Source organism: Vigna unguiculata, chromosome 4 (assembly GCF_004118075.2).
Source record: "Vigna unguiculata cultivar IT97K-499-35 chromosome 4, ASM411807v1, whole genome shotgun sequence".
NCBI lineage: Eukaryota > Viridiplantae > Streptophyta > Magnoliopsida > Fabales > Fabaceae > Vigna > Vigna unguiculata.
In genome coordinates, this window is record NC_040282.1 from 39,292,070 (window position 1) to 39,319,978 (window position 27,909).

Here is a 27,909-nt window from a genome sequence, read left to right on the forward strand (position 1 = left end):
TCCAAACAATCATGAGATTGGATTTATCTGCTACAAGTAACATGTTGGAAATAAAGCATGACCTAGGGCAAAATATAGTCTTTTCTTCGTGTTGTGTTCCTTTGAGGTTGAGTGGTTTAACGACGATGGATTGTTAAGTTCTTTATCTATTCGCTTGCAAGGTTTTGAGAGGAAGGTATAACAATGATATGCGGGATGCACTAGAATGGTAATCTCGCCACTGATGCGCAGATTTGAGTAGATTGACGAGGTTAATAACAATTTTACTCTCTCCTCTCTCACGTGCATTGCAAAGTTGGAACTCATCCACTCATGGTGTGTGCGAGGTCAACGTGGAAAGATGGGTGTACAAGGGATCCGATCCCACTGCAATGTAAGGGATCCATGTGAAGAGAGGAAATGAGAGATTTGATCCCGACTCTATCGGATCTATGCTACTTTGTGAGGGATTCAATCCCACTTGAATGGATTGGATATGGGCTTCGATCCATGTGTCATGGAGCATATCTATATGCTTGGTTAACTATATATATGTATGTATGTATGTACACACATATTTTTTTTCTTTGTAGTATTTTTTTTCTTCAAATTTAATGGTTAAAAAAAATTATGAAATAAAAATTTATTCATACAAATATCAATTTATACTTCTTATTAAACTAAGGACAAAATGATAATCTTATCAATACTTCTATTAAAACATATTTTTTAATTTATCACATCAATCAAATCTCTCACAAACTTTCACAAAAATTACTTCCAAATTTACTCACAATCATCTCTAAATCCATTAAAAAAACAACACATAATTCACTCTTAAATCAACTCAAACCCATCCACTCACTCTCTTTTGAATACTCTCCCCCAAGTGAACACAACCTCAGTCATGCTCTCAAATCTGCTGGTATTGCACGAAATTACAAAAGTGATAAATCCCAAAAATCCTACAAATCGCGACTTTCGAGTTCACCCTTCGAACGAACATGAAAATCACCTACCAATTCATCTTTTCTTTTCCTTTCAAACAGAAAATGATCGCAAACAAACATAACGTTAGTTTTGATCTATGTGGACTAGAGAAAAAAATTAGGGTAATTTTTATTTTATTTTAAAAGTTTATAAGACTAAAATACCTATAAAAATTCTGAGCCGAAATTAGGATGAAGCTTCTTTTTAACATGAAAAAAAAAATAATAAATCAAAAACCTGAAAATTGATTTGAAATTAACAAGGTAAAATAACGTTTCCCTGTCATCTTCACTTTGCATACACATTACGAAAATACACAACTTCATATATTCTTCTCTCATCAACAACTTTTTTATAAAAAATAGCTTTCACCTCAATAGTTTCATTCCATGTAATTTAAGAGTGGATGTTAAGAAAAATTTAAATGTTTTTTCCTTTTTCAATTTTTAAGAAATTTTTTAAAGAAAAAACCGTGAAATAATTTAACATCCAACTCAAACCAATAATAATATGTTATATTTTAATTTAGGTAAAAAAAATAAACAAACAAAGATTTTAATCAATTTAATAAAAACAATGTAAAACAACTAAAATATAGACCCAAACATCACATAAGATCATCTCTTTCCATGCTTGATATACTAAGTGTAAGCCCCTTTTTCTGTCCCAAAAAGGGTTGGGCCTGGCCTTTCGTAGGCCCAAGGTCAGCCCTTCTGAAGGACCCCAATACCCTGCCAGCCCCCTCACATTCTCACTTACCTCTGTTTCAGAAAAACAATTTCCTCTCACCTCTCTCTATGACAACAAAAGCTCTGCTAGGGCATAGAGAAAACTCCATCTTCGAGCTAGTTCAGTCGTCCTCTTCCGGTAAGTTACTCCTCGGACCTGTAGTGGCCTTTTTCCTTCTCCTTTTCTAGTTGAGTGTTCTGTTGTGTTTAAGACTCATTTACTCACTCTAGTTTGGGTCGTGGGGTTTTGCTTCAGTTCACCATCCTAGTCTGTGGAGCCGTCGTGCCTAAGTCGTGCTCTTTAAGTTGTTGTCCCTTTTCTTGCATCAAAAAGGTAAGGGAAGCTAGTCTTTTTTGTTCGTAAAATTTTAGTGGTTTTCCATATATTTGTGCTCTATTTCGTGAATGGGATGATTTAAAAATGTTGTGCTTGTATGTGAATGAACTGTTTGGTGGATGTTATTTGTTTGTGGTGCTGCATGTGTGAAATAGTGGGGGAGAACTGGTATTCTCGCCTAAACGAGCTCGTCTCGCTCAGGCGAGAATAGCAGAGAGCTCGCCCTGGTGCTGCTCGAGCATCTCGCTCAGGCGACCAAAGCTTGTTTTGAGCAACGCGTTGTCTTGCTCAGGCGAGAATGGCTCGCCCAAGCGAGTACTCGAGGAAAGCCAATGTACTATGTTTGCCTCCTCGTTTAGGCGAGGGGTTTTATATTTTTGGGCGAATGACAATCTCGCCCAGGTGAGCTGGACTCGCCCAAGCGAGGGCTCGCAGAGTGCCACTGTTCCAGGCCTCGCCTAGGCGAGAAGGCCTAGCTTAAGCGAGACAGTTGCTGTAGCTTAGGCGAGGGCTTCTAGCCCAGGCGAGAATAGTGCAGATTTATGTTTTTGGATTCGTGTTTACCTTGGGTGTGGCTAATTATCTCGAACATGCAAGATTAAGGTGTGATTGCATGAGTTGTATGAGTTGTATGCATTGAAATCTGTATGGGAGCATGAGTAATATATGAAATTTTGTTTGGTTGGTTGAGAATGTGCATGAGAAATTAATGTTGAGATAACAAGTGGTGGTTATGAGTTACGAAACATGAAATTGGTGTGAGATAGGCGTAATTCCATGAGTCTCGTGGGGAGACTTTATGGTGGCGTGTAGTGTGTATATTAAGATATGGATTCAAGTAAGGACCGCATCCCGAAATTCTAAAGGGTCAGTGAGTCTCATGTAGAGCAAACTGACCCAAGTGGTGAGAGTAGCGGGAGGCCCTTCTATGACCTTGTGTGTGGTAGGGTGAAACCCATTGGCAATGGCTCTGGAGAGCAGTAGAGGCCACCACAAGTGCAAGCGTCCAGTGAATCCGATCTTAGTATATTTATCTGGATAATTGAGTCATAGTGTCCTGCTTGTTTGCTATAACATGATTCTCTGTGCCTGTTGTGTTGCATGTTAAGGAATGTTTAAGTACTTGTCCGTTATATCATGATAAGATTAAATTGCACTAGCTTACCCTTGCATTTCTGTTTATGTTCCTGTTGTATTTTCTCTTTTGCGATGATCACCCTTGGTGGGAGCAGATGGAGGAAATTCTGGGAGTAGGCCTGGTGGTGGCAGTGGCGCAACTTAGCGGATCTGTTTGTGTGCCTCTCAGGAGCATTCTATGGTCCTAGTGCCTATTGTAATCCCTTGCTCTAGGAGCTTTTCTTTTGTTTAACTGTGAACTTTGTTGTTTCTGTTTTGACTATGACGTAGTTATATGCCTAGAACCCCTTTTGAGTACATTCTTGAATGACTGTAACAGTTGGGTTTCTTATGTATGTTGTTCCAAATCTGACTGCTCTTTATTATGACTGTGTGATGTTTTATTTAGTAGATTTTGTCTATTCAAATGGGATGTCACACTAAGAACATGTTGCGATTATTTTCTTTATTTCATTAGGATATGAATGAAGTGGTATATAGGTAAAGGACTTTTTTTTAATAAAATATTATTAGAATAAGTAACTAAATAATAAAATTCATAGAATCTTATATTCAAATCCATATAAAACATATTCATACAAAATATATTCATTAAGTAGTTCATATCCTTGTTATGGATTATAACTATGTATAACAAAGTTGTTCAAACCACATAAATCATAAAATTTTAAGTTTTCTTTTAAATTTGGTGAGAAGTTTTTTTACCCATTAAGTAGTTTTTAGCACAATTAATTTATATTTTTGTTCGATGAATTTCGCTTAAATAATTCCCTAGATTTTTTTTAACATTGTCTTAAATGCACAAAATGATTTTAGATCCACCAAATGGATTTTTGTAAGAATTTGTAGTACAAAACTTTTCATTTTCACAAGATAAATCTCTACAGCATCTTCAATTTAAAATCAAAATAAAATTTTATTAAATCTCAAACCGAAATAAAATTCAATTTTTTCAACATATTTCAATTTCTCATATTCTCCTATCAATCAACTATTTTAATTCACTTTAAATTAAAAATTTCATACCCACACTCTAACATAAAAGTATCAATTCTAGTTATTTTACAAAAATTATCGTTCCAAATCAACTAGTTTCACAAATTTAATTTCAAACAAAGCTACCTATTTTCTGTTCAATTCATAAAACAAAATTCAATAAATTACATGATATCACTTGTTAAGAAAAACTCAACAAGTTATGTATGTATTGAGCAAGATCAAATCCCATTTACATTTAATGATTTCTTCGCAAAATATACTTCTTAAATTCATCTTTAACTTTTAAATTTTTAAAATAAAAACGAGATTGACTTCTCATATATTGCGATAACTTGCAAACTTAAGAACTAGGGTTGAAATGAAAATGTTAAAATAAAACACTATCAAATCCCTTTATTAGTGAGACTAAACTAACTAACACATTATATTTTCATTAAACTTTCCAGAATTTTAATACATAAAATACTTTTTTATACTATTTGCACTAGTTGACTACTCATTTTAAGTATATTTTGATCGTTAGAAATATTAAGTTTTAAATCTGTAAAAAAAAAATTGAAAAAAAAAATACTAGAGGTAAAGTGTATATAAAATTTTGTTTAAGTGTCAAATCTTTTAATTTTCTTCATGCCCGTGAATGATTTTCGAAAATCAAAACTCATTTTATGGATATTTTGGTCATTAGAAATGTTAATTTTTAAATTTGTAAAAAAAATTTAAAAAAATAAAATTGTGGAAGAAAAGTGTATATGAAAATTTGATAATGTCAAAATAGGAATATTTTTTAATTTTCTTCGTGCCCGTGAATGATTTTCGAAAATGAAAATAAATGTTCACCCTAACCAAAAAGGGTTAACCATATAAATTGGTGCTTATAGTTGTAATAAATTTTTATTTTGATTTTTAAATATAACAAATTATTAAAGGGTTAAATATGGTCTATGTTCCTCAAGTTTTACTTAAATTTGAAATTAGTTTTTTTTTCAAAATATTTAACTAATTTAGTCTTTTATTTCTTAAAATATCTGAATTTAGTTATTTTAACTAAATTTTATTAAGTTTATTTAACGTTTCAAGCGTATTTCATAATAGTATTTGAATGATTTACATTTGACACATTTTCACTTCAATATTAATTCAAATATTATAATACAATACATTTAAAATATCAAATAAAATTATCAAAATTTAATAACTAAATTAAATTCACATATTTCTAAATATAAAGAACTAAATTAATACAAAATTTTAAAAACAACTAAATTAATATAAAATTTATAAAAGTAACCGATTCAAAAATATATTTAATCCATTAATAAATTTATCCATAACGTATCAAGTGTGACAGTGTCACCAACTCGTGTTTTTTAAGTATTTGATGTTCTTCGTCTGAAGAAAAAATTGCAAATGAAGCGAAACCTGAACGAACATGTGTTGGAAACACTGAGCAAGTGCAATCATCTGAACCATCTGAAGCAACTTCAGGGTTACCTCACCGCTCTCGGCCATGCCCACACCCACTTCTACGCCTTCAAGCTTATTCGCTTCTGCGCCCTCACTCTCTCTGACCTCTCCTATGCACGCCTCATCTTCCACCACCACCCATCCCCCAACACCCACCTCTTCACCGCAATCATCACCGCCTACGCCGCCCACCCCGCCAACTACCCCTCCGTCCTCATCCTCTTCCGCCGCATGCTCCGCTCCCAGACCACGCGGCCCAACCAATTTATCTTCCCCCACGCGCTCAAAGCATGTCCGGACTCATGCGCTGTTGACTCCCTGCATGCCCAGATCGTTAAATCCGGGTTTCTCTTCTACCCTGTTGTGCAAACGGCGCTTGTTGACTCTTACTCCAAGATTTCCGGTGGTTTGCCGGATGCAAAGAAAGTGTTTGATGAAATGTCTGAGAGAAATGTGGTGTCTTTTACCGTTATGGTTTCTGGGTTTGCTAGGGTGGGGGATGTCGAGAGTGCGGTGAGGGTGTTTGACGAGATGCCCGAGAGGGATGTACCGTCGTGGAATGCTCTCATTTCCGGGTGCGCTCAGAATGGGGCTTTCACTCAGGGGATTGAGTTGTTTAGGAGAATGGTTTGGGAGCGTAATATGCCGAATGGGGTTACTGTGGTTTGTGCACTTTCGGCTTGCGGCCACACGGGGATGCTCCAGCTTGGGAGATGGATACATGGTTATGTGTACAAGAATGGGTTTGTATTTGACTCGTTTGTCTCGAATGCGCTTGTTGATATGTATGGGAAATGTGGAAGCCTTGGGAAAGCAAGGAAGGTTTTTGGGATGAATCCGGAGAAGGGGTTGACTTCATGGAACTCGATGATTAACTGCTTTGCGTTGCACGGGCAGAGTGAGAGTGCAATTGCCATTTTTGAGCAAATGGTGGGGTCTGGTGGTGGCGTGAGACCGGATGAGGTCACCTTCATTGGTTTGTTGAATGCTTGTACTCATGGTGGATTGGTTGAGCAGGGTTATAGGTATTTTGAGATGATGGGTCGTGAATATGGGATAGAGCCGAGGATCGAGCACTACGGGTGTTTGATAGACCTTCTTGGTCGAGCAGGGAGGTTTGATGAGGCAATGGAAGTTGTCAATGGTATGAGCATGGAACCAGATGAGGTTGTTTGGGGTTCTTTGCTTAATGGATGTAAGGTGCACGGCCGGACTGATTTGGCTGAATTTGCGGCCAAAAAACTGCTTGAAATAGATCCACACAATGGAGGTTACGGTATAATGTTGGCCAATGTATACGGGGAGTTGGGACAGTGGGATGAAGTGAGGAATTTGAGGAGAACACTGAAGCAGCAAAAGTCTTATAAAGTTCCAGGGTGCAGCTGGATTGAGGTCGATGACCAGGTTCATCAGTTCTATTCTCTTGACAAATCGAATCCAAAGATAGAAGAGTTGTACGGGCTCTTGGAAAGTCTAGTTGGTTTTAAAAATGAAGTCGTGGTTGATCTGTAGTCCGTGACCTGAAACTGTTTTGAATTCACCATACATTTGGAGGATTAAACAGAAGACGAAGAATCAATGTACTTCAGTAAATAGAAACCCAATTTTTTGACAAAAGACAGTGCTGACCTTGCAACTGATTCCTGGTACATACAGTCACATCACATGACCAAGGATTTTTCTAGGGACACCAAATTTTTTTCGACGTAATTATTCGCTTGTGTCCTTGCAACTCCGAAGTTTATCAAGAACAGAGAAACAGAGGAAAAGAACGGCCATGATTTTATTTATTTTGGTTTGACCACTGTATCATATCAGCATGCTTTCTAAACCTAGTCCAGTTTTTTATTCCTGGGCTGTTTTTTTGGCAACGTAAACTACAGATGGAAGACATACTCACAATCTTTGAATTTCGTTTCTCTGAAAGATGTAATTGAAGGATGCTTTAGTATATCTGATTCTCATGCAAACATGACAAAATTCTTCAGCCACATTATACAACCAAAGGTTTGCAGTTTACACCGTGTAAATGCTATTGAATGCTAGAATATTTATTTTGCACACCATGTAATGACATAATCTGTGTCATATCTGTTTTAAGTATGTCTCACATTGTCTTGATGGAAGCGAAGATTTTAAAAGCTTTAATAAATGGATAACATTCCCCACTAACGGAGCCCATAGTACTTTGTTACGTGTTTTCTTTTATTAATGTGCTCCATGATTGTGTTATTCCCTTACTACTTTATTTAATAATCAAAGGCTAAAATTTGAGTTAGACCACAAAATAAAATCAACCAGCTAATCAGACAAGACCAGTGTTACATGATAACAACCAAAGATCTTTGCGGAACTCTTTTATCCACAAAATCCTTGCCCAGAGTACATACCCCTTTTTATTGATCATTAATTGGCACACAAAAAGTCCACTGGAGTATAGTTATTATCATTTATTAATAATTCAAATATCTTGCTTGCGTTCATCATCCCCTCCAATGTTAACCACCCTTGAAGCTTTGGTCTTTTCAGGTGACAACTTGGCCATGGTGAGAGTAAGCACTCCATTCTCTAACCTAGCCCTGAGAGAATCAAAATCTACATTCTCTGGTAACTTGAACTGCCTCCAGAATTTGCCGTAAGATCTCTCCATTCTATGCCAGTGATCCCCTTCCTTCTCCTCCTCCTTCTTCCTTTCTCCACTCACTTTCAGCTCTGCATCCCCCTCCACTTCTATCTTTATGTCATCTTTCTTCAACCCTGGCACATCTATCATTATAACATGTCCCTGTGGTGTCTCCTTCCAATCTACTCTTGCAGGTGACACAGCCATGGAAGCCTGATCTTTGCCAACCCCAAATGGGATTTGCTCTAACGCACGAAATGGATCAAGTAAACGATCAGACAATATGTCAGCCAAGAGTGCATCAGGACGATCTGTAAACGGTTGCATAAACCCTTTTGCCTTGGATGGAAAACCAGCAAGAACAAGCAAGATCAGTGGTACTAGTACTAATTTTCTCATCTTTGTTTTGAGATGTGTATGTGCCTTCTGTTTGGAAAATTGAGAAGCAGATTGTGTTTGATTTTGGTTATATCTGAAGTTTGTCTTGAAACTTTATATATACTAATCAAGTTTTACCAAGTCATCTTATTCTTTTCCCTTTATTTATGGGTTTCCATTAGATTTAAGAGTTACCCATAGTTTTCTTATTTATTTTAATTATTTAATGTATTTAATGAAGCCTGTCTAAAGGCTTTTACGTATATTCCGTAACACCAGAAATAATGATTTATTAAATCATGTTTTAAGAAGTTCTATTCCTTATTTCATGCTTTTGATTGACTGTAAATTTTATTCGAGTATTGTAATGTCCCATTGGTATCAGAGCTGATTAGATGTCACATTAATTGCTATTGTAAGCTTAGAGAGTGAGTATAAAAAGTTATAGCAGAAAAAAAAAATATAGAGTGAGAAACAAGAGTGTTGGTAGTGATAAAACATATATTATAAGAGGGAGTTATGATAATAAATTATAATATTATATGGTGAGATTCTAACTAAATGAAAAACTTTATTATAAATATAAGGAGTTGTGAATAACTTCACATTTAAAGACTCAAAATTTAAAACTTCGTTCACTAGGATTTACTAGATGAAGCTAATGAAGAAAATCAAAGGAAAGATAACTTGATACTATCGCGAATCTAACAAGGAGTAGATTATTTTATTTTCGGTAAAACTGTGAATTGCAAAATTGTTAAAAATGTGTAGAACACTTTAAAATGAGAAGACACCAAAATCGAAGTTGCAATTTTTGCAGAGATTATGACAAATGTGAGATGTCAAACTTAGAAAGCATTGAACATTATTTCACTTGTATTATTGGTCTCATAAAGAAGAGGTACGCAACAGAAAGGTAGTAGAGAAAACTTTGCGTACCTTCTCAATTTAATATGTTTTTTTATCAACAAAAAATAAATTAATAAAAAGCATTTAGGATGCTTAAACCTTTTACAAACAAATATAAACTTTTGTCCTATATTATTAAACAATACTTATATGGACACCTTCTCAATTTAATATGATCATATAATGAATATGATAATAAATTTTCACAATATATACTAAAACAAAAAAAGATAAATGAAAAAGCTCTGAATAAGAGATTGTGTCAATTTTAGAGGAAAAGAATGTAGTAATTTCAATTAATGGAAAACAACAATTTAAGTCCATACGTAACATTTCAATTTTCCCCTTTTCTGAGGTTTATAACTAACATGAATATACTTATTAATTTCATAATTAAAAATAAGATTTATCATTAATTTATTTGAACCTCAATGAAAATCATTATTTTACAACTATAAATTTTATTAAAAAGAAAAATATAAGACTAAAAGACTATCTCAAATATCTTTCAATATTGATTACTCTTATTAGTGTTATACATCTTCCTTAATATCTGTACGATCATTAACTTCCGTGGTACATGATCATCGTAAGTGAAAGTCAGTCATACCCACAAAGTAGAAGGATGACCTAATAAACAAGTAAAAACCTCAATTTTGAAAATAAACTCAAAAAGTGTTTAAAATCCCAAACATATGAAAAATAATAACTATTTTCAAAATCATTTTCTTTGTTAAATTTAAAATATAGGGAAGTTCACCAAGTTAGACTCCTAGGAAAAAAAATCACAAATAAACAACATAAAAACTGTCTTTCCTAGCCAAAGTCTTTCTAAGATCATTTTCACACATTTCAACACTTATTACAAAATTTAGATAACTAAAATCAACTACAAATAATTTTTAAAACACAACAAAGTCTTGAGTCATAGAATTCTCAGTCTAGAGACATTTATCTTTTGACCTTAAAACCCAAAATCCAAGTATCAAATATCAGTCAATTGATTTTTATGTCTAGATATATATATATATATATATATATATATATATATATATATATATATATATATCCATCCTCTGACATTAACACTCCAAAGACCCTCACAAACAAACATTAGTCAAAGAGTTTCCATTCTAGAGAAGTTCGTCCTTTAATCTTGACACTTAAGAACATCAAAGATCAATGAATAGAGTTCTCTATCTAGAGAGATTTGTCCTTTAACTTTGACACTTTAAAGACTCTCGCAAATAAGTCTCAGTTCATAGAGTTATTAATCTAAAGACATTTGTGCTATAACCTCGACACTCAAGGACTAAATATCAAACACCAATCAATAGAGTTATCACTAGTGCAGAATGGGGTTTTTAACTCGCCTTATAGGCTTCGGTTACTGCGGGACCGAAGCCTATAAGGAGGCGGTGGCATTTTTGAAATTTTTCTCAGCATTCTGCCTCGGGTCCCAAACTAACCGAAGCATATAACCCATCTGTGTCACCCAGATTTACAAAACTGCCACTGACAGCGCACGCTTTGGCCTCGGGTGACAGAAAAACGAGGCCTATAACAGAGATTTGGCCTCGGGTGGCGAAGAACCGGGGCCTATACACTTCCATTTGGCCTCGGGTGATTGACAACCGGTGCCAAAATGCGTGCCCTTTTTTCTTCTTCTTCTTCCCCGCCGCAGTCTCCATTTCTCTAAACAACTCCATTTCTCTCTTCTCTCTCCCTGCAACCTAGCCAGCCCTTTTTTCTTTTTCTCCTTCCCCGCCGCAGTCTCCATTTCTCTCTTCTCTCTCCCTGCAACCTACCCCTCCACCGTCGCTGGTTCGCTGGTTCGTCCTCGCCGCTGGGTCGCTGCCGCCGCTGTTCGCTGCACCTCCATTTCCTCGCCGCTGGGTCGTTGCCGCCGCTGGGTCGCTGCCGCTGCTGTTCGCTGCACCTCCATTTCCTCGCCGTTGGGTCGTTGCCGCCGCTGGGTCGCTGCCGCCGCTGTTCGCTGCAGCCGCTGGTTCACTGCAGCTCCATTTCCTCCACCTCCATTTCCTGATTCGTTGATTAAATTTTATATGTAGTTTTTAGGGTTTGTTGAAAAGGGTGGTTGAAATGCAAAGTGGAAGAGGGGCTGAAACCAGATCTGGAAGTGGATGGTAATGAGGATGATACCACAGAGGGGTTCTTCCAACTGCAGTGGTGCTCGAACGACTTACCACAACTGTAGTGGTGGTCCAAAAAAATGTCCCCTATGGCCTCGGTTCTTACGTTACCCGAGGCAGAAAAAGCGTTTTATGATTCCGGTTAACACCCGAGGCCAAAAGTCATACCTTTTGGCCTCACCCCAATATGCCTCGGTTCTAAAACCGAGGCAGAATAACAAAAACAACCGGGGCCAAAAGCCCATTCTGCACTGGTGTATCTATCCAGAGACATTTATCCTCTGACTTTGACACTCCAAAATGTCAAAATGATATGGCCAATCTTCTCAAACTTGTTAACACAATGTAATTGGAAGCTCTAATGTTGGATTGTTTATACCATATCAAAATAAGGTAAAGGAAAGATAAAACATACAAACACAAAGATTTAGAAGTTCGATTCTTTGCAATCTACATCCAGTTTTCCTAGCAACCTTAACCAGAGAATTTTTTCACTATTTCAAAAGAATTACAAACATAACATCTAATCAATAATGACTATTTTAGTAATCAATAATTTTTATTTTTGTAAATTGACATCTAAATTGGTCATTATAATTATTAACAATTATTGGTCACTAAATTAGTTTGATTAATATTTAAAATTTTTAAAAATTATTAAATAACAATTAATTTTAAAAATAAAAAATAATTAGTTACTATTTTAATTTAGATAAATTAAAATACTAGATTTAAAAAAGTTAATAATCCAAACGGACGGTAAAAACTATTGAAGATATAACGTATAAAAGTAATAAATTAACAAAATGAACTAGAAAAAAAAATGGATTGTGTGATGTCTGATGTGATAATTTAGCAGACTAATTTTTCTACATATAAGAAATAAAACTCGTAAGCAAATGGTCTCTCAACTCGGTCTATGCTATTTTGATAAAGTTTATTTTGATAACATTTATTTTTATTTTTCAACTCACACCAAAAAAATTTCTTTCTTTTGTTAAATAACATCTTTTTTCCATTATTAAAGTGCCACCACATATTCATTATTATTTGTCAAAAAAAAAACTTTGATTAGAAATCACTGGAACACGTCAGAACATTCTTGCACCCTCTCTCACATCCAGAACCCTCTTCTCCTCTTCCAAATATGAAACACCAGAACCTTCTTCTTCTCTCTACATTATACTACGACACTTCAATTCCACCATTGCATGTTTCAACAACCACGTTAACCCTTCGCCACATTCTCTCTCCCTATATATACAGAACCACCATCCACCTTAATCTTCAACCAGTTTCAAAACAATCTTCAAATACAGCCAAAATCAAACACAGAATCTGTTTCTCTCGACTCTCCAATTCATCAGCGAAAACCCATTCACACATTTCAAAGCTCAGATGAGAAACTTCGCACTAGCACCACTGATCTTGCTTGTTCTTGCCGGTTTTTCGTGGAAGGCAAAAGGGTCTCTGCAACCATTCACGGATCGTCCTGGTGCACTCTGGGCTGACATATGGTCTGATCGCTTCCTTGATCCATATCGCGTGTTGGAGCAAATCCCATTTGGGGTTGGCAAAGATCAGGCATTGTCACCTGCAAGAGTGGATTGGAAGGAGACAGCAGAGGGACATGTTATCATGATGGATGTTCCAGGGTTGAAGAAAGATGAGATAAAGATAGAAGTGGAAGGGAACAGAGTGGTGAGAGTGAGTGGAGAAAGGAAGAAGGAGGAGGAGAAGGAAGGGGATCACTGGCACAGAGTGGAGAGATCTTATGGCAGATTCTGGAGACAGTTTAAGGTTCCAGAGAATGTGGATTTTGATTCTCTCAAGGCTAAGTTAGAGAATGGAGTTCTTACTCTCACCATGGCCAAGTTGGCACCTGATAAGATCAGAGCTTCTAGGGTTGTTAGCATTGCAGAGGATGATGGAGGAAAACAAGATCTTTGAATTGCTCATAAATGGTGAGAGCTATGTATCCTGTCATGAACTTCTTGTTTGTGTGATGGTAAATGATAAATGAAAAAGGAAGGGTTTGAATTTGTGGATAATAAGGTTCTACTAAGATCTTTTGTTGTGAGGATGTTACTAAGTTATCATGTTGCTGTGGTCTTGTTTGATTTACTTGTTAGAGTTAGAATTTTAAAGGATAATGAAATTATAACGAATAAATTTTTACAATTTTTATCTCTAAGTTGTAAAAAGAAGTTGGACAAAATTTAATTTTATTCGAAGTTGAAAGAGATAAAAGAGAATAAGATCTCACAAAAGCAACCATATATAACAATTAATATCTCTTATTAACTTGGATAATGCAAATAACAAGAAGAGCATATGATTACATTAACTCAACAACTATTAAGCACAGTTGAGATATTTGATTCAAAGTACGGACTTAATAACCTCATTTATCTTCAAAAGCCTCTACGAAGACAACATCGAAGGGATCTGGGTCATCCAGCCTCAAGCGTGTTCCATCCTCACCGTTCTTTGCATCAAATCTCCCAATATTCAAACAAGTTTCTCCGCCATCTCGACAAAACACAAGCTTGTACCCAACACCAAATCGGTACTTCTGAATCTGAAATGAGCCACTAACAACTCGTTGCTGAGCACTAATTCCCACGTATGGCACGGGGAATTTGAAGTCCAAAATCACCTCCCACTTGCCGGATTCTGCACACTCTGGCTTATTTACGAACTCGATAACCAGATTCTGACCTATACCATATCAAATTAGTAACCCAACATTATCATTTTTAGGAAAATAATTCAATTTAGAAACTACTAACAAAAAGACGTATGAGTTCAATTTTTCTAATAATATTATATTTCTTTTCACTAACAAAATCTTATAGTAACAAAAAATGATTGATGAGTACCTGTGAGGACTACAGTGCTGTCTCCGCCGGTGGTGAATTTGACAGAACGGCCACGGAAGACTTCTGAGAAATCTTGCAAGACAAGTCTGAGTTGCCGGTTTTGGCAAGTTTCAATCCGCCACCTGGTGGGCCACGGATTGATGGTATGATGTAGTATTGCCGATCTGTTTCCACGGTGTTATTCATTACGTCCAGAACTGGCGTAGGAGCATTATCTGAGAAAGCTGAGGGAAGGTTCGTGAGGAATGCGAGGAAGGAGAAAGCAAGAACTAAGGTTTGCTTCATGCTTGATTCAGTGGGAGGGTGTTCTTGATGTTGTGTTTGTGTTTCCATGAACGGGTTTTGCTTCTTTATATAGAAACAAGGATGAGAAATGCACCCATAAGGGGCATTGTCATTTTTGTTTTAATTTTAATTAAATTCGTGTCAAGTTTAATAAGACTTATTCACCGGTCTTTCCAGAAAAGATTAATAGAAATATCCAAAATTAATGAAACATGATTGTACTTCATAAACACGAGATTTGATGAGTTCATGAGTTTTTTTCTTTACAACATGTCATTATAAGAATTAGATTTTGATATAGATAAATCTTATGATGAATTAGGAAAATACAATATTAATAAAATATGAATTTAATCTATATATAAAATTTATATATAACGAATTAATACGATCTTTTACTCAAAATTTTAAAACACTGATTTTATGAGTCATATAATATTCAACTTTCTTATTTTTTACTACATAAAACTTAAATTCATATTCAAATTTTCAACATTTATATTAATCTAAATTAAAAGGATGTCAATTTGATGCAATTTTAAAATATTAAAATTTTTTTGTTTTAATTAAAGTCATGCTAATTTATCATAAAGTCACGATAAAGTAGTATTAATTTTTATCGTACCAATTTGACACAAATTTATTTTTATATTTTTTTTTTAAATTAAAGACATTTCAATAATTTTAAAAATAAAATTTACTGGTTTAATGATTTTGCCGAATATGCTGTTATAGCACCACGTTTTTCTTATTAGAAAAAGATAGTACATAGTTAGGTATGGAAAGTCCAATTATGAGAGAGAAAAGGAAGAAAAAAACAAGAAAAAGAAGAAAGAGCTCAAAATTGAAACATAGGCAGCAACAAATGTACACGGATGTTAAGAATCGACGTAGCAGCAAAGGTGTATTATTGAAGTGTAGGAAAAATACAGAGGTATTAAAGAGACTGACAAAACATTTATAACATTTTTTTAATGTTTTAATAATTTTAAGACCGGAGGTTTTTTTCTTCTTCTTAATTTAACAAATGAATCTTAGTTATTTATTTGAATAATTAGATTAAAATTATTAAAGTATAGTAATAAAAATATATTTTAAATATAACTCGATTTTTAATGAAAAAACATGTATGTGCAGAGATATTTCAAATGTACAGGTAGAGAAATGTGAAAATTTTTGTGGTTCATATGCCACTTACAATTTGGAGGGAATATAATTGTTTAAAAAAAAAGGAAATGTGAAGCAATTATTGGTAGTTTGATCAATAATGCTGTGAAATATGATATAATCACATTTTTTTTAAATAGCTTTTTTTATCCGAAAACCAAACTTTTTGACCCACAAAAAAAATACATTTTGAAAATTGGAATTTCAATATTTGTTTTAACAGATAAAAAATATATACTAATCGATTTACTTATTTATGTCGTGTCTGATAATATAAGTATTTGTAAGCTTCATAAAAGAATTGGGTAATTATTATATCTAATTATACTTATACTACCCTTTGGAATGGAAGATAATTATGCTCAATTTTATGTATATTTTTTATTCTTTAATGTTATTCAAGTCAAATTAATTCAACTTCTTTTATTATATATATAAAAAAATATCAACTTATCCTATGTGCCAAGTAGGTAAGATATTAGATAAATGCAAGTACAATAATTGGATAAGGATGAAACTCGACCGAGTAATTTTGATAGATTTTTTATAATAGCATAATTGTTAAAAAACTTTTTACCCACATACTATATAGTATGATTTACGTACTACTTTTGTTAATTATTTACTTTCATTTGAAAAAGAAATTAGAAATTAAAAATTAAAAATATAACAAAAAATAATCAATATTTATAACGTTAGTCCTATTTAAATTTTATTTTTTAATAGTTTAAATAAATTATTAAATATAACTGTGATTACCATTTTAATATATAGAAAAGAGAGATTACCATTTTGCCCTTTAAGTAATAAGTAGTATAAATTAGTATTTGTATTAGTTATAATAATTTTTTAAATTTTTATTTAATACAACACTTTAAATAAATACATAAAAAAATTAATAGAATAAATTAATTTAGTTGTAGGAAGGAAGTTGTAAGAATGGAGTCACCACAAAAAAGGAGTCCAATCCACTCTCCACCCCCATATCGAATCCAGCGAAGAGGAGCTCCGTTCCAAAAATTATGAGGGATCGAATCTACAAATTTGGGATCGATCTAACACGTGAAAAAAGAGTAATTTTTGCTACATACAACACGTGGAAAAAAAAAAAGGTGACAAAGGATAATTTGGTGAAACAATCCTTCAAATCCGCCCGATACACACTAGATAAAAAAAATCACTCATCTTCCAAATCACTGCAACTACTCATCCTTGTATGGTTCCAAATGAACATCTACTTTCCCTAATAACATTTCCAAGCTTGGAGTATTACATGTAAATACTCCATCTTGTTTACGAAGTTTATATGAACATATAAAATTCACGATATTCAACGGATTAAACGGTAAATATTAAGTTTTCCTCCATGGGAGGCTTGTGAAGTTCTCCCACACTACCCTGCTACATTTAATGTTTTGCATCGCAGAATCAAGTGGACAGGTGTAGGCGTCTTAACAATTTTACCATAGTTAAATTACTCAAGATACTTGATTTTATATGTTTTGCTTCCATTTTAAAATATATATATATATATATATATATATATATATATATATATATTTATTTATTTATTTATTTTATATTATTATTTTTTACGTCAGACTTAATTATAAGTTTTTCAGTAATTTCCCTTTCATCATCACTATTGTATAAAATAGGTATGATTAATTTTTTAAAATTCTCATAAATGGGAGTATATTTAATTTTGATTTCAAATTTTCTTGGTATTGAATGTATAAAATTTTCATATTTCTAAATTGAGTTATAATATACTCGCTTGATTTTATATTTTCAACGTAACAATACAAACTTTGACATTAAAAAAATGAAATAATGAAAGAAATTGTGAAACCTTAGGTATATTCACCAAATAACATTGTTTCATATATTGTTTTTTTTTCAGTATTTAACTTTAACAAAATTATAATTTTATAAAAATAATTAAAGTTTTAATGGTTCCTTTTTATTGTTATCCAATGAGTTTGCAAATTAATCATTTGTCTTTTTAAAACACGAGTTCGTCTTTATACAAAATGTTTTGTCCAAGTGTGAAAGTTGAACAGCAGAATATAAACATTTGCATCTTCTCTTTCTCTCCTTTCTTCATCACTTTCATGCTTGTGTAAAAAAATACATCATCAATTAAAAATATCATCGTTCTATTAACAGATAACTAAAATCGAATAAAAATCACATGCCCTTTAATTCCATGCACACTTACTCTCTTCAAAATAAAAATTAAATTTATTATATAGCTATAAACACACATTCTCTTTCTTATTATAGAAAATGTAGGACTTTACGACATGCGTATCTCATCGTACTGAACATATAAATGGATGATTTTTGTTTCTGAACGAATTGTAGAGTTAGAATATATATTAAACCTAATATTTTTCTTTCTATGAAATTGGAAAGAAGAAAAGAGAGAAAGATCTCACAGAAGAAAGCATAGTCATGATCTCTTATTCACTTAGGTAATGCAAATCACAACAAGTAGAGCATATACGATTGCATTAACTCAACATTTATTAACCAAATTTGAGATATTTGATTCAAACAACGGACTTAATAACCTTATCATCATCATCATCATATGCCCGTATGAACACAATATCGGAGGCACCATATTCTTCCTCAGTCAGAGTCAAGCGTCTACCCTCCTCACCGTTATAAGCATCAAACCTCTCAATATTCAAACAAGCTTGTGCTGACTCAGTCCTGCAAAACACAAGCTTGTACCCAATTCCATATTTCTTAATGTGAAATGTTGGGTATTGGACTCCCTTCCTATGTGGAGAAAAAGACTCAAAATTTGAGAAGTCCATGTCTCACTTAACCTAGTGGAGAGGGGCTATAAAATAAAGAGAGAGGCAGAACAATAGAATCAGAATACACTGAAAGCCCTAACACATAGAGGGAGAGGTAGAGTGAAAATTCTGTTCACGTTTTTCATAGAGCTGTCGCAGTAAATTCGGCGCTGCGGATTCGTTCACCGTTGGATCGGGCTGAAATTTTTACAGCAGGTTCGGAACTCGTTGCTCTTCATTCTGACCGGTCGGATCTTTGATACGAGGTCTGAGTTGGGAGATATTAATTTCGCACTGCAGCAGTGATTTGTAGAGGTTTCCTCTCTTGTTCTTCTCTATTTGAAAGCTTTGTTGTTTTGTTATTTGGTTGGGTGTTGGCACTAATTTGTACTATTGATTGAGACTCTCTTGTACTCTTGTTGATCATAGTGGAACTATTTCTTTGGTCTGGACGACTCGTGGTTTTTACTCTTGATTTGAGGGGTTTTCCACGTTATAAATCTTGGTGCCTTTATTTGTGTTTTTGGTGATTTATTATTGCTGCTTTTTGATTATTGCTCCTCATAGATTCTTATAAGTTAAGAGAAATTATATCCGCTGCATTTTCTGGTATATTATTTGTTATTGTTTTCCCCATCATGAAATTTCCCATCAAAAATTTCTTGCCCTGGATGGTCTTCGGCACCACCAATTCCCACACATGCCTTGTTTATTGTTACGTCCAAAAACACCAACCACTTGGATGATTCCGCACACCTTGGCTTATCTACGAACTCGATTTCCACTTCCGTACCTATTCTCATGTTTCAAATAATTCAAATGAGTGATAAATAACAAACTATTCAGTTTTCATCCTTGATGAGTGAGTGAGTACCTGTGAATATATCAGAGGTGTCGGTGTCTCCAGCTACGGTGAATTTGACCGGGTTGCCACGATAGAATTGTGAGTATTCTTGAAAGACAGTAAGAGGGCACTCTGAATTCGCAGTTCTGGCATATTTCACACCACCACCTGCTGGGCCAAAGAATGATGGAAAGATGTAGTATTGGCGAGATGGTTCAAGGGGGTCGCCATCTTTGTCCACAACTTGCTCAGCATCATCTGAGAAACCTAAGGGAAGATTGGTGAAGAAAGCAAAGAAGGAGAGAGCAAGAACTAGGGTTCGCTTCATGCTTGATTCACTGGGAGGTGTTGTTGTTTCAGATCTTGTGATGGATTTGTTTTTGTTCTTTCCTTATATAGAAACAAAGATATGCTGCTATGTACCACCCACCACGTGTTTGTACTTTGGAAAAAGATAAGATACTGCATGGGTTAGATATGTACACTTCAATTTTGGTCAGTGATGTGGAAGAGACTGATAAGACAGTTGAAATTACTCGTAAGGGTGTATTTGTAGAATATTATCACTTCCATTTCTGGAAATTTTTTTTTATAAAAATGGATTTTAAATCTAATTTAATTTCATAAAATTATTACGTTGAGGTATATTTATTTTATGTGTGAGATAAAAAATTAGTGGGTAATCTATTAGCGATTTGATATGGGATTTGGAATAAAATATCTAAAAAAGTTCGTTAAGATAGACTTCGACCTTATTTTGATATTATGTTAGAAGTGGACTTTAAGCTTAACTCAACTTCACAAAATCAACTGGTAAGGTAAAGATTGCATCCACTTATATATTGTGAATTAGTCTTATCGACTAATAAGACTTTCGACATAATCTTAAATGTTATTTTTAATTGATTTTTTATTTTTAATATTTTAAAACTATTATCTCATATAAAAACAAAATTATCAAAAATTTAGTAATTAAAATATTATTATCTTCCATTTTTTTAAATCTTATTCTTGATATCTTAACGTAATGTGTAATTACGTCGGTAAGTAAAATATAAAAGTGAAAAACAAAAATTATAATATAATTTTCCTTTCTGGTGTGTGTCTGCAGAAATGTAGAATTATTGGCTTAGATGGGACATACAATTTCGAGAAACAGACTTTTGTAATTGTTAAAAAAAAAACAAATGTGAAGCAATTATTGGTAGTTTGATCGGTCATGTTGTAAAATATTATACCGCCAGATTTTGAAACAAGTTTTTTTATCTGAAAACTACATGTTCTTTAACCCTTTGAAAAAAATCAGTATTTTCAATATTGATTTTAACGAAAAAAAAATAGAATCAATTTTACTTATTTATATGGTGTCTAATAACTAAATATTTGTAGAGATGATGACGGAATTAGATAATTATCATTTCTAATTATAGTTGTACTTCCCTTTCGAAGATAATTATGCTAAACTTTTTTTATACTTTTTATTCTTTAATGTTATTGAAGTTCATTTATTATATGAAAAAAAAATCAAGGAGAGTCTATAAGATGCATTATTTGAGTGCTGAGTAGGTGGTAAGATATTAAGTGGAAGTTCAATAATTGGATATGTTTGGTATTTAAAAGTTGTGCATTGCAGAAGTATACGTGGGCGTTTGTGGGCGTTTGTGGGCGTCTCAATTATAATTTTCTAATGTCTTTCATTCAAGTTTCAAAGAGAGAAAAGAAAGCATATCATTGCATTAACTCAACACTCATTAGCTGTACAGGGGTGCTTGTCAAAATTATGGAGGTGTAGGAAGAAAAGGCATTCAGGTTGTTTATGATATGAGAGCACGTGTTTCTCCTTCTACTTCCAATTTTTCTTCGACATCCCAAATTCTTTTAAAATACTTAAAATGAGTTTTTGATTTTTTGACAAATACACTCACATACAGGTACTGGATTTGAAAATGTGGTTGAAGAAGTATCAGATTTTGAAATCCAGTTAAAAAAGTAACTAGATTTTGAAATTCCATTAATCTGACAAATTCAAATATATATATATATATATATATATATATATATATATATATATATATATATATATATTAAATATATATTAAAAAGTTTCAAAATATACAAATTTTAAAAAAAGAAACATTAAAAAATAAAAAATAGAAAAACAAAAAAAAGTATAGAAAAAGTATTTAAAATTAAAAAAAACCTGTAAATAAAATTAACAAAATCAAACAAAATAAAAAATTAAATTAAAATATATAATTATATATTTTTTTAAGTTTAATAAATGTATAATAAAAAAACATAAAATGTAAAATAGTATATATATATATATATATAATTTTTTTCTTAATTTTATTTAAATATTAATTATTTTTTAATTTAATTTTATTATTTATTCATAAATGTGTGAATTTAATCTTTTTTAATAGAATTTTATTTTGATTATTAGACATTTCAAACACATTTTATAATAGTGGTTGAGCATTTTTTTAGCTAATATTAAAGCGAAGATGTGTCAAATGGTATAAACAACTTCAGTTGTATAATAAGATGCATTTGGAACGTCAAATAAATTTATCAAATTTTGATTAAAATGATTAAATTCACGCATTTATAAAGTCGTGAGATTAAATTGAACAAAAGTTTTAAAAATTGACTAATTCAAATTTTCACTAAAAGTTAAGGACCAAAAAACATATTTAACCCAAATTTTTATATGTCAAGCACGTTTTAAGATGGTGTTTCAATTACTTACACTATTTAGACAAGTTTTAACTCAAATGTTGTTTAACAAGTTCAAAACAATTAACGTATTTAACTTAAAAAGACTACATTCATTTATTTCTATGATTTGAAACCAAAATGTATCAAAATTTTGAACAATAAAAAATTCCAAATTCACATCCATTTTTAAAGACTAAAAATATTTAACCTAATATAAATAATTAAATAGATCAATACATAAATTAAAATAAATATAAATAATAAATAATAAATAAAATGAGATTAACGACATGTCACTAAGTAAATATAAAAAAGAAATTAAACATAAATAAATAAGTAAATAAATAAAATAATAAATGTCAAGTCTCATTATCTCAATGATCGTTGAAAATCTAAAAATATGTGTTCTCTTTCTCTTATCTTCTTCTATTTCTTCCCTTTTCTCTCTTCTTTCTTCCTCTCTCTTTCTCCTTTCCTTAAAACATTTTTCTTTCGAGCCCTCCTATGACAACTTATTTATTATGTACCAAGGTATCCAACTCTAATAATTTCATGAGTTTGTTTTTGTTTTTGGTAAGGTTCAAGTGATATCGATCAATGGCAAGTGATGAAGCTTTAGTTTTGTTGTCATGATAACAAAAATTTTTATAACTAATATTAATAACTACTTTAAAGTTTAATTAATCATTAATTATATATTTTTTATTTATAATAGTAATTATTTTAAAGATCAATAATTTTAAATTTATAAATTAATATATAAATTAATTATAGTGATCGATTATTATTTGTCTTTAAAATAATTGTTATTTAAGGATTTTTTTTAATAAATTTACATGATTTCTTTGTAGTAAATTTACACTATTTTTCTTGGAGTAAAAAGTTGATTCCATTCTATCCTCAGATTTTAAAAATGTGATAAAGGATTATTATTATTATTATTAATATTGAGGTGTAGTATTCATTACAAAATAAGTCTTTTGATTAGGATAAGATTTTTTTTAGGTGCGTAGCATTTATTTAATTTGTTTTTCTTTTTCTTTTCATTTATAAATTTAATTTATAATATTACTTTTAATGAATTAATTTATATCTATAACAATAATAAAGAGAATTTCCTCTTTTGTGTCCACATTTCATAATACCAATTCTATCTTTTATAATATAATTATTTATTATTTTTTAAAATTAATGGTTATTTTCACCTATTTTCTATAAAATTGTTTATCTTATTTTTTTTATTCATCAACAATTAACTTTTCTATTCATTTCACTTCATTTTTAATAAATATAAATTTATTTTATATATTAACTTAATAACATTACATTATTATCACCTACTAAAATACTATCATTCATTATTTATATATTGTATTTTAAATTTTTAAGTATTACATTGGTCATGGTTTGGTCTTTGTTGTTATTTTGGTCTTGTAAACTTTTATGTGGAATTTGTAGTTCTTGATGGTTTTTTAGCCCTTATATTAATATTAATATTAATATTATTATTATTATTGTTATTATTAGTTAGTTAGTTAAAATAATAATAATAATATTAATACTAATTTTTTTAATAATAATAATAATAATGTTAATCGTAGTATATAATAATAATAATATAAATAATAGTACTAACCACCTTATGATAAACCCAAAATAAAAACAAAGTAATAAAAGAAGTGTGAATGCCTGTGCAGTAATTACTCGTTTTAAGGAAAGGAAAGACGATGAAACCCACAAGAATCAAATGGTGGTGTTGGATCTGCTTTTCAAAACATCACAAATCACACAACAACCACTCCATGAGACACATCACGCCATTTCAGAATAGATAGATAATTGAAGTAGATAGTTGAAATCAAATCATTGTATCATTCCATTTGACCACAAAATTAAATAACACATATGTTTAATTAAAAAATATAATTATTTTAGACAGTCAATATAACCAACTATTATCATAAGGTGATAATACTTTTTTGGTCGGAAAATGAAATGAGAGGTTTCTTTAAAAAAATATATATAATCTTTTGATAATTCAAAATATTAACATTTTAGTATTAATTATTGGAATATTATTAAATTGTTACAATAAAATTTAAAATTGATGCATTTTTTGTTTTATATGTAGTCAAACTACAATTTTTGTATGGTCATGTTGAATTTTCTTTTTATACTTTTATTTGACACTCCTAAAAAGTATTATTTTATTTTTATTCATGAAGTATGATATTTTATTATTATTAATTAAGTACAATAAAATTTATTTTTATTAAACCTAATACTCTTCTAATGACTTTGAAATTGGAAAGGAATGAAAGAGAGAAAGATCTCTCTTATTGACTTAGGTAATGCAAATCACAAGAAGAAGAACATGTATATGATTGCATTAACTCAACATTTATTAAGCATAGTTGAGATATTTGATTCAAACAACGGATTTAATAACCTTATCATCATCTTCAAATGCCTGTACGAACACAACATTGAAGACATCTTCCTGAGTGAAACTCAAGCGTCTTCCATCCTCACCGTTCTGTGCATCAGACCTCCCAATATCGAAACAATTTTGTGAGTCATCGACGCAGAACACAAGCTTGTACCCGAGTCCTTGCTTCTCTATTTTAAATTTCCCATCTAAAATTGGCCCCGTTTGTCCACTAAGTCCCACATATGGCGTGTAGATTTCATTGTCCAAAAACACTATCCATTTGGGGGATTCTGCACACTCTGGCTTATCTACGAACTCGATATCCAGGCTGCTATCTATACCATTTTTCCAAAAATTTTAATTAGTAACACAACATAAATTCTCACTACAATTTAGCCACTCAAGAACATTGACACAAGTAAATCACTAACACATTTTTGTTAGAGTTATGATTCTCTACTGAGTTTTTTGGTGTTATTTTCTAAGCATTAAAAATATATCGATGAACACTAATTTTAATGTTTTAAAACATATTAAGAAAATGTGTTAAATATATATTGAGTCCCTCAACTTTAATGTAAAATTGGAATTCATCTCAGTCTGAAATTTTAATATATTTTGGTCCCTAAACTCAAAAAATAAATGGATATAATCTTTTTAATTCAATTACGTTAATTTTTTGTATGTATCAAACACGTTTCGTAATAGATATTGAAGCGTTAACGTGTCAAATTGTACAAACAACTCAAATACTAACACAAAAGTATCAAAATTTTAAAGTCTGAAAATCAAAATGCATCAAAATTTCAGACATGAACAAATTCCAATTTTGCGTCAACTTTCATGGACTAAAATCATTCCTTAACCTAAAAGAATTTTTAAAAGAAAAATGATCTTTTGACTACTAAATTTTGACAACTTTCTCTTACAACTTTAGCTGTGATTTTTTTAGTGATTTTCTATTTTTTCATTTTCTCAATATTCAAAAATCACTTAGAAGATAACATCTCGTATTATAAGAAAAAATTGTCAAAATTTAGTAGTCAAATGATTACTATTTTTAAAATATCAACGACATTATGATTGATGTATCTTAAACAGTATGTAAATGACAACACCAACAAGTTCAGCCAAGAACCTGAAGTCGTTTGATTATTAATTTCACTGTTGATTAGCGTGGCAAAAGAACATGAAAGATGTTAATAACCTGTGAGGATTAGAGGGGTTGGTTCAGCTACGGTGAATTTGACAGGGCTGCCACGGAAGACTTCTGAGTAATCTTGCAAGACAGTAAGAGGGCACTGTGAGTTTCCAGTTTTTGCAAGTTTCAATCCACCACCCTGTGGCCCACGGATTGCTGGTAAGATGTAGTATCGCCGATCTGTTACCACGGGGTTCCCCGATATGTCAAAAACTGCGTCATCGGAGAAACCTGAGGGAAGGTTCGTGAGGAAAGCAAGGAAGGAGAAAGCAACAACTAGGGTTCGCTTCATGCTTGATTCAGTCGAAGGTGGTGAGCTTGTGTTTTCATGAACTGGTTTCGGTTCTTTATATACAAACAAACAAGGACACTGTTATAAACCACGTTTTTCTAATTCAAAAGACACACAGGACATAGTTTGTTGAGTTTGGTGGGTTTTAAAAACTTGAAATTTATTTATGTTTTGGAAAAAAAAATTATGATTACCATTTTTATGATATTGATTCTTTATTTATTTTTTTAACGTGGTTTAGTGTATGTATTTGATTAATGAATTATTATTTTATTTTTTGAAAAAATCAATAATTTATATTAAATTACGTTAAAAGATAAATAAAGGATGAAAATAAAAAATAGAATCATACCATAATTTTTTTAATTTTTAATAAGAATTTAAATGTAACTTTTTACATTAGGATTATTTCTTTACCCAGTGTTATTGTTCATTTTCTAATTTCCTTATTACAATGTTACTTGTTTATCTTCCAAACTTGTTAATATTCAAAACTTTCAGATTCAACAGATATTTGCACGAGTTTCCAACCAGAAATATCTTATTCAAAATAAATAAATAAATAAAATGAGGAAACATTGGCAAACATTTTTTAGATGCCAAATTATCGGCCTACATAGGTTGTACGTAGAGTTGAATTGGATGACAGAAAAGAAAAAAGAAAAAAGAAAAAAGAAAAAAGAAAGGGGCTAATTGAAACATCGGCAGCAATAAATATAAACAGATGCTAAGAATCGACGTAGCAGAAACAATTTTTTTTTTTATTTAACAAATGAAAATTGGTTATTTAAATAATTAGATTAAAAATAATAAAATATACATTATAAATAATTAGATTTTTAGTGAAAAATAATGTAAAGATATTTCAAATTTATAGGTAGAGAAATGTAAAAGATTTGTCGGCAAGATGGTCTTTCAATTTAGAGAAAGAGGAAACAGTTGTTAAAGAAAAGAACTCTGAAACAATTATTGGTACTGTGATCAATAATAATGCTGTCAAATATCATATACCATATAATTACATTGTGAAACCAGTTTTTTTATTCGAAAACCAAATTTTTTACCTTAAAAAATACTTTTTGAAAATATGTATTTTAAATATTGGGTTTGAGAGAAAAAAAGAAAATATAATAATCATTAATTATATTTGTAAATATATGTAAGCTTCATAATAAAATTCAGTAATTATATCTCTAACATCATATTTTATACAATTATATTTTATTTTCCAACTCATCATCGTACTATAATTTTATCATTATATACATTTTTATTTGTTGCAATAAAAAATTTTAATGTAATTATGATGAATTCTTTTTAATCACCATAGAACATATATCAAAGTTTAAAAGATACAAGATCTATGTTAAATTTTTATTATTATTATTTTAATCTTTATTTTTTACATGATTTTGTTTAAGTGAAGTATTTTAACTTTTATTAGTGTATAAAAAATATATTCATTAGAATTTAAAAAATTGAAGTAAAAAAATATTTTTAAAAAATATTTTAATTTGAATATTTGTTTTCCTTTCATATCTTTTAAAATATTTTTAAATTTTATCAACTAGGTTTCATT

General features: G+C 31.5%; 6 protein-coding genes and 1 long non-coding RNA gene across 7 annotated transcripts; 3 read left to right on the plus strand and 4 right to left on the minus strand.

Moving 5' to 3' along the window:
* Window positions 1–1,735: 1,735 nt before the first annotated feature.
* LOC114181017 lies at window positions 1,736–3,540 on the plus strand. Its single transcript, XR_003603720.1, has 3 exons — window positions 1,736–1,836; window positions 1,954–2,031; window positions 3,267–3,540. It is a non-coding gene; the product is annotated as an uncharacterized LOC114181017 (long non-coding RNA).
* A 1,985-nt stretch (window positions 3,541–5,525) lies between these two features.
* Window positions 5,526–7,534, plus strand: LOC114181036 (pentatricopeptide repeat-containing protein At1g33350). The gene has a single exon (XM_028067355.1). It carries the CDS (start codon window positions 5,578–5,580, stop codon window positions 7,144–7,146), a length of 1,569 nt encoding a protein of 522 aa, XP_027923156.1. The 5' UTR covers window positions 5,526–5,577; the 3' UTR covers window positions 7,147–7,534.
* An 11-nt stretch (window positions 7,535–7,545) lies between these two features.
* LOC114181037 (22.7 kDa class IV heat shock protein-like) lies at window positions 7,546–8,788 on the minus strand. The gene has a single exon (XM_028067356.1). It carries the CDS (start codon window positions 8,654–8,656, stop codon window positions 8,096–8,098), a length of 561 nt encoding a protein of 186 aa, XP_027923157.1. The 5' UTR covers window positions 8,657–8,788; the 3' UTR covers window positions 7,546–8,095.
* A 4,024-nt stretch (window positions 8,789–12,812) lies between these two features.
* On the plus strand, window positions 12,813–13,878 carry LOC114182510 (22.7 kDa class IV heat shock protein-like). The gene has a single exon (XM_028069394.1). The coding sequence runs from the start codon at window positions 13,096–13,098 to the stop codon at window positions 13,645–13,647; it is 552 nt and encodes a 183-aa protein (XP_027925195.1). The 5' UTR covers window positions 12,813–13,095; the 3' UTR covers window positions 13,648–13,878.
* A 96-nt stretch (window positions 13,879–13,974) lies between these two features.
* On the minus strand, window positions 13,975–14,757 carry LOC114180897 (kunitz-type trypsin inhibitor-like 2 protein; the record flags this gene model as incomplete). Its single annotated transcript, XM_028067192.1, has 2 exons — window positions 13,975–14,418; window positions 14,580–14,757. Coding segments are annotated over 2 exons (495 nt in total), but the record flags the coding sequence as incomplete, so codon positions are not given.
* Window positions 14,758–18,586: 3,829 nt separating this feature from the next.
* LOC114180898 (kunitz-type trypsin inhibitor-like 1 protein) lies at window positions 18,587–20,016 on the minus strand. The gene is made up of 3 exons (XM_028067193.1): window positions 19,716–20,016; window positions 19,487–19,634; window positions 18,587–18,800 (listed from the first exon to the last, which is right to left on the minus strand). The coding sequence occupies exons 1-3, from the start codon at window positions 20,011–20,013 to the stop codon at window positions 18,587–18,589; spliced, it is 660 nt and encodes a 219-aa protein (XP_027922994.1). The 5' UTR covers window positions 20,014–20,016.
* A 4,705-nt stretch (window positions 20,017–24,721) lies between these two features.
* On the minus strand, window positions 24,722–26,380 carry LOC114181727 (kunitz-type trypsin inhibitor-like 1 protein). The gene is made up of 2 exons (XM_028068262.1): window positions 26,045–26,380; window positions 24,722–25,172 (listed from the first exon to the last, which is right to left on the minus strand). The coding sequence occupies exons 1-2, from the start codon at window positions 26,328–26,330 to the stop codon at window positions 24,835–24,837; spliced, it is 624 nt and encodes a 207-aa protein (XP_027924063.1). The 5' UTR covers window positions 26,331–26,380; the 3' UTR covers window positions 24,722–24,834.
* Window positions 26,381–27,909: the final 1,529 nt, after the last annotated feature.

Bases quoted from the DNA above. Each gene is read 5' to 3' on its own strand.
- LOC114181036 (XM_028067355.1), top strand. From the start codon at position 5,578: ATGAAGCGAAACCTGAACGAACATGTGTTGGAAACACTGAGCAAGTGC.
- LOC114181037 (XM_028067356.1), bottom strand. From the start codon at position 8,656: ATGAGAAAATTAGTACTAGTACCACTGATCTTGCTTGTTCTTGCTGGT.
- LOC114182510 (XM_028069394.1), top strand. From the start codon at position 13,096: ATGAGAAACTTCGCACTAGCACCACTGATCTTGCTTGTTCTTGCCGGT.
- LOC114180898 (XM_028067193.1), bottom strand. From the start codon at position 20,013: ATGAAGCGAACCCTAGTTCTTGCTCTCTCCTTCTTTGCTTTCTTCACC. The intron at 19,635-19,715 runs GTACTCACTCAC...ACATGAGAATAG, and splicing joins CACCTCTGATATATTCACAG to GTACGGAAGTGGAAATCGAG. The intron at 18,801-19,486 runs ATTTCATGATGG...CCAATACCCAAC, and splicing joins CAAGAAATTTTTGATGGGAA to ATTTCACATTAAGAAATATG.
- LOC114181727 (XM_028068262.1), bottom strand. From the start codon at position 26,330: ATGAAGCGAACCCTAGTTGTTGCTTTCTCCTTCCTTGCTTTCCTCACG. The intron at 25,173-26,044 runs GTTATTAACATC...AAAATGGTATAG, and splicing joins AACCCCTCTAATCCTCACAG to ATAGCAGCCTGGATATCGAG.